The sequence below is a fragment of the Marmota marmota genome, unplaced genomic scaffold (assembly GCF_001458135.2).
Source record: "Marmota marmota marmota unplaced genomic scaffold, marMar, whole genome shotgun sequence".
Classification (NCBI taxonomy): Eukaryota; Metazoa; Chordata; class Mammalia; order Rodentia; family Sciuridae; genus Marmota; species Marmota marmota.
The window spans coordinates 2295493-2307660 of record NW_025999899.1 but is presented as its reverse complement, the minus strand read 5'-3'; the positions used below and the strand labels follow the sequence as shown (position 1 = coordinate 2307660).

Genomic DNA, 12168 nt, shown 5'->3' with positions numbered 1-12168 from the left:
TATTCATTCTCTCGTTTCTTTCCTTTTTTTTTTGGGGGGGGGGGTGGGGGTTATCAGGGATTGAACTCAGGGGCATTTGGCCATGAGCCACATCCGCAGCCCTATTTTGTATTTTATTTAGAGACAGGGTCTCACTGAGTTGCTTAGCACTTCACCATTGCTGAGGCTGGCTTTGAACTCATGATCCTCTTGTCCCAACCTCCTGAGCTGCTGGGATTACAGGTGTGCACATGGCACCTGGCCAGAGCTGAAAAATCTGACTACCAGGACACAGACAGGATAGACAGATAACAATGCATACTCCCATAAGGGCTCAGAAGGGCATTGGGCCACAGAGAGCCAGAAGTCTAGCAGGAGAGAGCACCCACAGGTCCCATTCCAAGGTGGGGAGCATCTGGGGTCATGAGGCTTGAACTAACCTTTGCCCTGTGAGTACCTGGATGGTGACACCCACTCCCATATATGCATGCATGCACAGCTGATTACAACACATGACACCTAGATGTTTACACCCCACCCAGCAACTAGCACACATTGTGGCTTCACTCTGTAGTCTCCTCCCTCTCCTAACAGTCCACTCTATCTCAGTGCTTTAGAACATGGCTCTCAAACCAGGTACAGGTAGCCCTAGGGATACAGAAGTACTTCCCAGGAGCTACATGAACATCCAGAGTTTTGAGAGATCTGCTTCTAGTTTCCCAAGCCTGGATGTCTCTTTCCTAACATGGATCTGCCTGAGAGCAAGCCTGTGCCCTACCTCCGGGTCTCCTTTCTCATCTCCCCCTTTAAGATCCCCTGTCTTCCATCTGAAGCAGAAAGAGATGCCCCCAGCCTAGATGCACTGCTCTGGGCATCAAAAATCCAAGGCGCCAAGCAGAGGAACCACTGTGGCTTCTGCAGAGAGGCCCAGAGCACTAACAGAGTGAGCATCAATAGAAACACATTGGGGATCTTTCCACCAGGCCACACGCCCATGGCAGCGAGCCAAGCCTCTTACCTAGCCAGCCCGCTGTGCGTGACTGTCTGCTATTTATCTACAAATTAGAATTCCGAAGTGAGAAAGTGGTTTCAGGGATGGGTGTCAACACATTTATTTCGATTGAAAGAACGAAGCCAGCATTTTTTCTCACAATCAGTGAGATTTGTGGGATTGCTTTGGCAGGGAGGGCTGGCTTTACCACTTGGGCTTTATGGGGAACAAATGCTGTCAACTGAATGAACTCTATCCACAGCTGTGAGGGTTTGAATGAAAATAAAGTTTAAAAAAAACACAGTTGTTCTTTGGTATCTGCAAGGGATTGGTTCCAGGACCCCCTGTGGATATCCAAATTCATAGATGCTCAAGTCCCTTATATAAAATGGTGTAGTATTTGCAGAGAACCTATGTGCATCCTCCCGTATGCTTTAAATCATCTCTAGATTACTTTTATAATACCGAACACAATGTAAATGCTAAGTAAATAATTGTTATATTTCATTATTTAGGGAATACTGAGGAGAAAAAGTCTGTATGTGTTTAGTGCAGACGCAATTAATTTTTTCAAACATTTTTGACCCCTGTTTTTTTTTTTTTTTGAATCTAATAATATGGGACTTGTGGATACAGAGGGTCAACTGTACACAGGAATTTTGGAAATCACATCCTCTGCAACAAATGATAAAACTTATGATAAAAATTTTGAAATGGGGGCTGGTGTTGTAGCTTAGTGGTAGAGCGCTTGCCTAGCATGTGTGAGGTACTGGGTTCGATTCTCAGCACTTCATATAAGTAAATAAATAAAATAAAGGTATATCGACAATTAAAACAATATTTTTAGAAATGTTTGAAATGCCAACTGAAAATGTGTGAGAATACATTGTTCTATAAGCTTCTTTCAGAGTTATGCGAGGCCACACTGAAGATTAGGGATCTCTACCAATTGTCCCTAACTCTCGGGGATGAGAGGTGGGCAGCAGATGCTGACCTTCTAGTTATATCTTAGCAAAGTGAGACCTTCTTGGCTTGACACTCACAAACTTTTTTTTTTTTCTGGTGGTGCTGGAAATTGAACCCAGGGCCTTGGCATGTGAGGCAAGCACTCTACCAACTAAGCTATATCTCCAGCCCCAACCCACAACCTTTTTGATTCAAAAGATAATGGCTGTTGAATCAACATTTCCCTTCTCTGATTCTTTTTTTTTTTTTAACCTTTATTTTATTTATTTATTTTTATGTGGTGCTGAGGATCGAACCCAGGGCCTCGCAAGTGAGAGGTGAGCGCTCTACCGCTGAGCCACAATCCCAGCCCCCTTCTCTGATTCTTACTGTGGGGATCAGGATTATTACTACAAGGTCTCCTATAGGGGAGGTGCCGTGGAGGGAGGTGTGTGTATGTGTGTGAATGGTTGAAGGAAAAGACCCTCTTTGCAGAAGCAGCCCAAATAGGTGTGTGGAAAGGGCAGTGGGCTTGGAGTTCTGATGTTCAGGCTGGGTTTTTGGTGGTCTCAGGTAAGTCTCTTTACCTCTCTAGGTCACCAGCAATGTCCCTAAAACCTGCCTTGCTGTCTGTCTCCAACTGCAGAGAAGTACAGACAGATGGCTAAGAGAGAGCTTGATGGAGCTATCAGTGAGTGGGGAGGGAGGTGGGGAAGGCAGTGGTCAGGTCCCCTCCACCTCCTGTGGGACAGAGAAGCTACTGGATATAGTTCATTCAAAATATTTAAAACTAACCCTGAGCTGGGTGCCGTGGCACACACCTATAATCCCAGCAACTCAGGAGGCTGAGGCAGGAGGATTGCAAGTTTGAGGTCAGTCTCAGCAATTTAGCAAGGCCCTAAGCAACTTAGTGAGATCTTGTCTCAAAAAACAAAAAGGACTGGGGATGTAGCTCAGTGGTAAAGTGCCCCTGGGTTCAATCCAGACAAACAAAACAAAACAAACAAATAAACAACCCAACTAACACGAACTTGGCCCTTACCACATGCCAGGCACTATTACAAATGTTTTGTATGCTTTTGGTGCTAGGTATTAAACCCAGAGCCTTGTGCATGCTAAATAAGCTTTCTCTACTGAGTTATAGCCCAGCTCCACCAAGTCTTTTAAATACAAACTCATTTAACCTTCACAACAATACCACGGGACGGTATTGTTTTTATTATGCCTGTTAAGCAGATGATGAAACTGAGGCTTAGAGAGGCTATGGGTCTTGCCAAAGCTGGGATTCAATCCAGGGAATATGATTCTAGACTCCATCATTAATTCCTCCCACCTTAGAACAGGAATGATTTGAATTTGGAGATGCCAGGAATGAGGACCAGTCTTGTCCTTGGGAAGAGTACTTGCAGACATTCAGAGTACCTGCAGATTGAAGACATTTATATCCTGCAAATGATCCCTGCCCCAAACCCCACGAAAGCACTAAAAGATTTGGTGAGATATTTCGATCAACTTCTGGTGAAGAAGAGATGCATAAACGAGACAAGGAACAACCTTCCCCCACCAGAGGCAGACTGATAAATTTGTCTCCATCCTAGCTAAAGACTTCCATGTGATAGCAAATGAAACTATGCAATTAGCAATAATTATAGGTAACACTTATTGGGCATTTACATAAAGCCACTCAGGTATTTTTTTATGTGCTTTATTTATTTAATCCTTTCAATAACCTTATAGAGGAAGTACTACTACTGTAGAGTGGTTGATGAAAGGGGAACAAGGAATGATAAGGGATCTTACCAAGATTTGAATAGCTAGACAGTGGTGGACCAGTATTTGGACCCAAATGATCTAGTTCTAGAACTTGTTTTTATTTACTTATCATTTATTTGTTTATTCTGGTACAGTTGATTGAATCCAGGGTGCTGAACCACTAAACCACATTCCTAGTTTTGAGACAGGGCCTGCCTGGCTAAGTTTCAGAGGGCCTTACTTACTTGTAGAGGCTAGTCTCAAACTTGAGATCCTTCTTCCTCAGCCTCCTGATTAGCTGGGATTATAGACATGTGCTATCATGCCTGGCTAATTTTTTTTTTTTTTGAGAAGGGGTCTTGGGGTAACATTATTTTGCCTAGGCTGGTATCGAACTGGTGGGCTCAAGTGATTCTCCCACCTCAGCCTCTTGAGTAGCTGGGACTACAGGTAATGGTCACCATCCCAGCCTAGAGCTTGCATTTTCAATCCTTAAAACCTAATATAAACGACTGGGGAAAATTATTTCCAAATTATGTTAAATACAAACAACAGCTCAACAGGAAAATGGCAGAGGATGTAAACATAGGAACCATTCATTGCTTGACCTCCTCAGGAATAAGGACAATGCAGATTAGAAAATCAGGGAGATACCATTTGTTTTACTTTAGATGTACAAATATAAAATGATCCGTCATATCAAGTGTCAGCAAGGATGCTGGCTATACTTCTATGTTAGTGTAAATTGATATAGACTTTTCAGAACCCTAGTTTGGTAGTAGTATTAAAATATTAAATGCCTTTGACACCAAAGATCACTCTCTGTGGAGTATTAGGTTGAACCATATTAAATTGCCAGTTTTGTAGGTCAAAACTGGCCTAAATTCCACAATTGCATGCGGCTTAACCCAGTACTAGAGCGGGTCAGGGGAGAGTGGGAGGGGCTGGAACATGAGCTGGGAAGAATCTGAATATTCATTGGGCAAAGGAAAGGTCAATCATCTGTGTTCAGGGAATAGAGACCTAAGTGCTGGGCACTGCCCTCCAAAGCCTAAGGCTCTTGAATGTTGAGACTGAGTGAAGGAGAGTGTCCAAACCTCCTTTTGTCTACCTGCCAGCTCTTCCAGCTTGGAGGCAGGGATTCACCATCTTCCAAAGGTGGAGGCGATTTTATTTAAGATACAGAAGCATGTGTTCACTTAGCCATGTGGTACACAGCCAAGCAAAATCAGGGCAGTTTCCTTGTCCTCCCAGAAGAGCAAACACATTCATTAATGATACAGGTGGCACACACCTGTAATTCAGGGGACTGAGGAAGGAGGATCACAAGTTCAAAGTCAACTTCAGTGACTTAGTGACACTCTGTCTCAAAATAAAACAATTTAAAAAAGCCTGGGTTCAATCTCAGAACGGTGGGGGTAGGGTGGTCTCACACACACACACACATACACACACAAAGACACAATTGTCAGTTTCTGGGGAATATTGTACCTACTTAGGAAAGCACACTCTTTCTTTCTCAGCCTCTGGGAATCGTCACTGGTTTATAGTCAGTGTGCTCATTCAAAGCCGTCCTTATCTGCTGATTGAAACAGGGCCCAGGCTGACCTCACTTTCCTCCTGCTAGCAGCAGGTGTACAAGTGACAAATCAGATCAGTCCCAATACTGATAGAGGTCACATGTTCTTGTAAATACGGGGAAACTAGCATCCATTCCACGTTGGGGGTGGGGGTTCCACATTCCCTTCTCCTCTCCCCTTACAGAGCCTGGGAGGGCTGTGTCTGCTTCTGCAAGGTTGTGGTGATGCCCAAAGAGGCCTCAAGGCCAGCAAATGGCAGAACTGAGATTTGGCTCAGGCCTGGTGCCACAGGCTCTGGATGATGGGTTGCCTGTTAGACAGGGATTGTAAGATTCACCTTATCTTTTTCTTTTCATGCCCCGGGCCCCCTGCCAAGATGCCAGCTTGTGGGCCGACTGCCCACCCGCCGTTGTGGGGCAGGGATCCAAGCTGTCCCTTGTATGTCTCCTCCAGTCTTCATTGGCTGCCTGCTGCTTTCTGCACCCGTGTTTGGCTACCTGGGTGACCGCCACAGTCGCAAAGCCACGCTAAGCTTCGGGATTCTGCTCTGGTCAGGGGCTGGCCTTTCCAGCTCCTTCATCTCTCCTAAGGTAGGTGCCTGTACCCCTGCCCAGGCCCTTGGGGACCTTCCTTCCCCCTCTGCTTCCAGACACAGCCCCATCAGAGGAGGGGGGAGGGTGAGACAAGTCATTCTGTCCCTGGCCCCGTCTGACTCAGGGACTGTAGTGGCAGGGATGGGAGACGAGGTGGGGCACAGCTGGGTAGACTTTCCTAACAGGAGGCTTCCTGGTTTGCACCTTCCTCTGTCACCCTCTGCTTCACTTCCGCCCAGCTCTGCTGGAGGTGGGGGTGGGGGTAACAGCTACTGCCTTGGGGAAATGACCTGGTTAGCAAAGAGACCCAGGAGAAGGGCTCCCCTGGGTGTGGGCCAGGTGGTGGCTGTACGCACCAGCAGGGGGCACATGTGTCATTTTGGGAACTTGAGGGTGCAGGGCAGGGCTGTGGAAAGTGAGGTTTCTGTCGCCCTGGTACCCTTCCCCTTTGGACCTATGTCATGAGGTCCCTTACCCCGTGGACGGTTTCTGGAACTCACCTTGGTCCTGTGCCTGACTCGCCCAGTATTCCTGGCTCTTCTTCCTGTCCCGAGGAGTCGTGGGCACAGGCACAGCCAGCTACTCCACCATCGCACCCACAGTCTTGGGTGACCTCTTCGTGAAGGACCAGAGGACCCGCGTGCTGGCCATTTTCTATATCTTCATCCCTGTGGGAAGGTTGGTATCACCCCTGGGTCCACTTCCCCAGGAACCTGAGGCCCGAAGGAGTCAGAACAGGGGCTGGGCTGGAGATAGGAGAGGCCAAACCAGGGGGACTGGGATTGGAATCCCAGGGCTGCCCATTCCTCACCATGTCACTTCACTTCTCTGAGTCTCAGTTTTCTCATCTCTAAGGGGGCAGTAACACCAATTGATGGGGCTGTGGGAAGGATTGGAGATGATAAGAACATACCCCGTGGGTTAGCATGATTTAGGAAAAGCCCTATGGCTGCTCAGAGAGGGGCTGGCCTTGGACAGAGAGGTGAGGAAGTGTGTTTGGGCCACACCCTGTCCCCATCCTCGGGTGGGGGGGAAGAGTGGAATTTGCTGTCAGGCCCCTGAGCTGTGACCCAGGTTTCCGGAACTTGCCTGACTCAAGCAGAGCTGAGCCTTGGGCATGAGGGTTGGGGGTGGGGTGTGTGTGTCCTCATATGGGGAGAGAGTGGCACTGGGGGGTGGGCCAGGAGCCAGAGGTCACTGGTGACCTGATCAAGGGCAGCGGACATCTGGGCCTCACGTGGCTCACATTTTTCGGGGAAAGGGCTTAGAACCTGCCAGTGGGGGTCACCCTGGTTCAGGCTGGCCTTGGAGCCTGTCCCCTACCTCACTTCCCATCTCCCCTGCCCCCTCCGTTGCAGTGGTCTGGGCTATGTGCTGGGGTCGGCTGTGGTGGAGCTAACAGGCAACTGGCGCTGGGCCCTTCGAGTGAGTCCGGTTTCCTTTCCTTCCCTCTACTTTCCCCCTGGGTGGGCAGGGACTTTCCAGCCTTCCATGGCCTTAGCCACTTGGCACAGTACCCGGCGCCATGGGGGGGGGGTGTCAGACGTCGGCAGCTTTGGATGCTTGGGGCATCATGTGGAACGTGGGCTGTGGAAGTCATAACCTTGGGTTCAAGTCCCAGCTGCTCAGTTTACTTGCTGTGTGACCTCAGGCAAGTTGCCACTCTCTTTGAAGCCCCCGTTTGCCTATGTGAAAAGAAGCGGGGGAGGGAATACTACCTGGAGAATCTTGAGGATTATTTTGGGACAAGGATTGGAAAGTTCCTTGGCGAGTCCAGGGCCAGGCACATAGTAGGCCCTCAATGACTGGTTGCTCAGGTCGTGGAGGCACAGTATCTGAGAACATGCCTGATAGGCCCTGTGGGGTTGCAGCCAAGCTCCATCTTGGAAAAGGATATGGATCTGTCCGAAGGGGCAGGAACTCAGTGGTGGAAGGAGCTGGGGGCTTGGTTCTGCATGAAGGGCTCTGCTGAGTTGGCATGTGACGCCATGGAAGGCAGCCGGGATGGGTGGGCTTCAAGGAAGCTGGTCTGACTTGGCTTGAATAAGAATCTCCTCATGGTCTGAGTCAGGTGGAGAGATACCTGTGTGGGCAGGAAGGTCCTTGAGGAAGCAAATACTCAGTGGTGAGGGTTCCCATTTCTTTCCTTCCTCCCTCCTTTCTCCCTTCCTTCTTCCCTCCTTCCCTTTCTTCTTTCTTTCCTCCCTTTATTCTTTTTTTTTGCAGTGCTAGGGTTTAAACCCAGGACCTTGCACATGCTAGGCAAGTTTTCTACCACTGAGCTGTATCCCCAGCCCTTTTAAAAACTTTTTTTGAGACAGTCTCACTAAATGACTGAGGCTGACCTTCGACTTGCAATCCTCCTGCCCCGGCCTCCTAAGAAGCTGGGATTACAGATGTGTGCCACTGTGCCCAGTCTCAGAGCTCCCATTTTCAACCATCTCAGACCCACTGACTCCAAGTAAAGTAGCATCTGCACTGAACAGATGGACATTAATCAGGTCCTAAGGGGACCCTATTCCCCAGAGAAGCTATCCTCTTGGAGGTAAGGGGTAAGGAGCAGTGTGGTATGTCCAGCTTTGTGTATAACCAGGACCTAGGACCCAGGATCTGGTCCCCAGAGTTCAGGCACTGTGGCTGGCCCTCTTCAGGCCTTCTGGGTCATGGTAGTATGTAGCTCTGAGCTTCCTGGACCCACCCCCCTGTCCCCAGATCATGCCCTGCTTGGAGGCTGTCGCCTTGATCCTGCTTATCCTGCTGGTTCCAGACCCTCCTCGAGGAGCAGCTGAGAAGCAGGGGGAGAAGGCTGTGGGGACCCTGAGGAGTAGCTGGTGTGAGGACGTCAGATACCTGGGAAGAAAGTGAGTGTCCCTGTTGCCTGCTGCAAGCCACAAAAACCCTGTCTGTCTGCCCCAGCCTCCCTCCCTCCCTTTGGCCCTCCTGGTTGTAAAGCCTCCTCCTCCTCTGAGCTCCACTTACCTACTGAGATGCCCCTTCATCACTCGGGACTCAGCCCTCATGGCCTCCCCACGCTAAAATGGGGCTGGACGGTGGACAGGAGGCACCAGGTCCAGCCTTGCCTCTGTTGCTACTCCGAGTGAACCTGAGACTCGGAGCCTCACTTTCCTGGTTGATTCAATGGATCTCTTTCTCCAGGCCTGCCCGCTCCTCGGGGCTGCTGGGAGCTCATTGCTCATCTCTCCCAGATGCATGGGGACACATCTTCCTCTCTCCCAGGCACCTTGGGGGAGGCAAAGGAGAGCCCACTGCAGTGGCAGGCCTCACGATCCACTGTAACGTCAACTCTCTTCATTCTAGAGCCATGAGACCCATTGAGGGGACTCCAAGGAGAAAGGGGGCAGGCGGGGGCAGCTGTCCTGGAGAATGTGATGTTGGGCTGGGGCCTCTCAGGAGTTGTGATCTGCAGAGGAGGGGAAGAAACGGCATGAGCCAAGGGTGTGGAGGGGGCTGAGCAGGGAGGCTCAGGAATGTTGGGGAGGCGAGAGCACAGAGTGCTTCTGGGAAGAATCTGGAAGCCAGGGCCTGCATACCTGGGCTGGGGGGGGGCGTGGAGTAGAGAGGCCCTTTTGGCCCCAGCCCTCTCCCAACTTCAGTCAGGTTACTTCTCTTGCAGCTGGAGTTTTGTGTGGTCGACCCTCGGAGTGACATCCATGGCTTTTGTGACTGGAGCCCTGGGCTTCTGGGCCCCCAAGTTTCTGTTTGAGGCCCGTGTGATCCACGGGTGGCAGGTTCCTGATTTCCAGGAACCAGGAAGCAGCCAGGACAGGTGAGGGGCCTCTGGGGGCTGGGACACTCGGCCCAACTCAGGACAATCTTGCTGGGGAGGTTCTCAGGAGGATGTGAGCCCCCAGACTCGGTCTTTCTGGGCACAAGGTGAAGAGGGGAAGGCTTGGGAACTAGCTGGCAGGGAGGAGGCTTGGGTCTCACTCTGTGGGATCAGCTCTGCTACCCTGTGTGTCCTAGGTAGCTCCCTTGTCCTTTCTGGGCTGAAATCTCTGTCTTCCTCCTCTAGGGGCTGCTGTGGGACTCCTGAAGGCACCTGCACGGAGGGGAATGAGGCTTTTGTGGGGAGTCTTGGGCAACCACCCTCCCGAGGGGCCTCAAGGATTTTCTCTGAGGTCACCCCATTATATGGATTGCAAATTGAGGCAGTAGAAGGCCTCATTACAACTCTGACTTAGGGATTTCACCTGTGTCTTTGTTCATTCTCTGGCTCATTTGTGACACCCAAACCCCTGGGAAAGCTATTGGTAGAGTGGGAAGGGCCATCCATACTCTGTCCTCAGGGGATACCCTCTCACCTTCCTGCCTGGCCATCCCTCCTACTCTGCTGGGCTCCTCTCCTGTCCCCACCACCTCTGAGCCCATTCTCCAAGGATTCCTCCTCCTTGACACCCTCAGTCTTACCTTCTCCTCCTCTTCTCTGGCTGATGCTTTTCTGTCTCCTTGTGGCCCTGTTTTCTCTTGGATCCTGCCCCGCACATTGCTTAGAATTCCTCATGGCTCTGTGCCCTTCCTTGGAGCTCCAGCCTCTGCCAAATGTACTTTTCCATAGAATGTTTTGGAAATTAGGACGTTTTAGGAGGCTATCATTCAGTCTACTAGAGTGGGCAGAAGGTCCTTGTGCTGGGGTCTATACAGACCTCAGATGTTAATGCACCTTTTTTGGTGCAGGAAGCTTCAGGATGTAAGATTCTGGCTTGCCACAGGGAGAACTTCCAACATTCAGAGCTGAAGTGGTCCAATGGCAGGGGCTGCAGGGGGAGGCACTGAGTTTCCAATCCCTGGGGGCGGTGTGTAAGTGGAACTTGGACAGCTGCTTGCCAGGGCTGCGTAGAACTTGGCTCTGAGAATCTATGATCCTGGGAAGGTCTTGTGTGTGTGGCAGGGCTTGGTGGCTGGGGCATGTGCTTTGGTTGCTTCTCTTGCTCAAGGGCTAATGGAGGGCCCCGGCCACACTGCCTGTTTGAATAATCAGTCCCAAGTTTCTCAGAGGTATTGGGAACCCACAGAGGCCGGCTCAGAGCAGGACTCAAGTTGTGGGTGACATTCATCCGGGATTTGGGGGTCACTTGACTTGGCTGAGCCAGAGCTCTGCTAAGCTTCCGAGCCTGGGAAGTTTTGGCGAGGATCTTTAAGCTGTTCCAGGAACACACATGCTTCTATCCGGCAGGCAGAAGGTTGGGGGACACTGGCTCTGCCTTGAGAGGCTGTGTGACCTCAGGCAAGTTCCTGCCCTCTATGGGCGCCATACTGTCTCCCTTACCCAGAGGGGATGGGGATAATCCTCAGCCTGTGGAGGGGCATTTCACAGAATATGTGTAGGGGGGAGGTACTTTTGTGGTCCTCATACACAGATCACATTCTTGCATCCTGGTGGCAGATCTGGAGTAATAACAGGGCCCTTGGCCATCCCACACAATTCTGGAATTGTTTGGATGTGGGAAGGAGATGTGGCCAGGGGGAGAAAGGGAGGTAGGGACAACAGAGCTCTAGGCCAAGGGAGCAGTGTGGGCCAAGGCAGGGAAGCCAGGAAGAATAGAGTGAGTTTAGAGAATTCTCAGTCATTTGTGCAATGTGAGGGAGGGAGATGAGAAGGGAAGCTACACAGGTCAGCAGGGGCCAGTCCCCTAGGGCCATTGGTGCTGGCCAGAGACTTGCATAAGAGGACAGCAGAGAACCCCAAGGGGCTAGAAAGATCCTGGCTAGATTTGGGTTTCCAAGAGTTCATGCTGCTCACAGTCTCAGCTGTGCCTTTTTTGGGTGTTGGAGGCATACTGGGGATTGAACCTAGGGGTGCTCTACCACTGAGCTACACCCCCGATCTTTTTATTTTGAAGCGGGATCTTGCACATTTGCTGAGACTGGTCTTGAACTTGCAATCCTCCTGCCTCAGCCCCCCAAGTAGCAGAGAATGATAGGTGTGTAACCCCATGTCTTGCTCAGCTATGACTTTGAGCACCTTTAAAAAGTGTCTTGACAGGCATGGTGGTGGTATGCCTATAATCCCAGCAGCTCAGGAGACTGAGGCAGGAGAATCGCAAGTTCAAAGCCAGCCTCAGCAAACTTAGCGAGGACCTAAGCAACTCAGTGAGACCCTGTCTCTAAGTAAAATACGAAAAAGGGCTGGAGGGCCAGGGGATATAGTTCAGTTGGTAGAGTGCTTGCCTTGCATGCACAAGACCCTGGGTTCGATCCCCAGCACCAAAAACAAAATTAAAAGGACTGAAGATGTGGCTCTCTAGCATCCCTGGGTTTAATTTTCTGGTACCAAAAAAAAAAAAAAAAAAAAAAAAAAAAAAAAAAA

General features: G+C 50.2%; 1 protein-coding gene across 3 annotated transcripts in view; it reads left to right on the top strand.

Moving 5' to 3' along the window:
* Window positions 1-12168, top strand: part of Spns3 (sphingolipid transporter 3 (putative)) — a 50705-nt gene that overhangs the window by 5014 nt on the left and 33523 nt on the right. For all 3 annotated transcript variants that reach the window (XR_007345692.1, XM_015506009.2, XM_048798395.1), the window contains exons 3-7: window positions 5701-5837; window positions 6367-6518; window positions 7199-7265; window positions 8553-8701; window positions 9475-9627. Coding sequence is in view for 2 of the 3 variants with exons in the window: in XM_015506009.2 (XP_015361495.1) it covers window positions 5701-5837; window positions 6367-6518; window positions 7199-7265; window positions 8553-8701; window positions 9475-9627 (658 nt within the window). In the remaining variant the exon portion in view is untranslated. The remainder of the gene's footprint in view (window positions 1-5700; window positions 5838-6366; window positions 6519-7198; window positions 7266-8552; window positions 8702-9474; window positions 9628-12168) is intronic.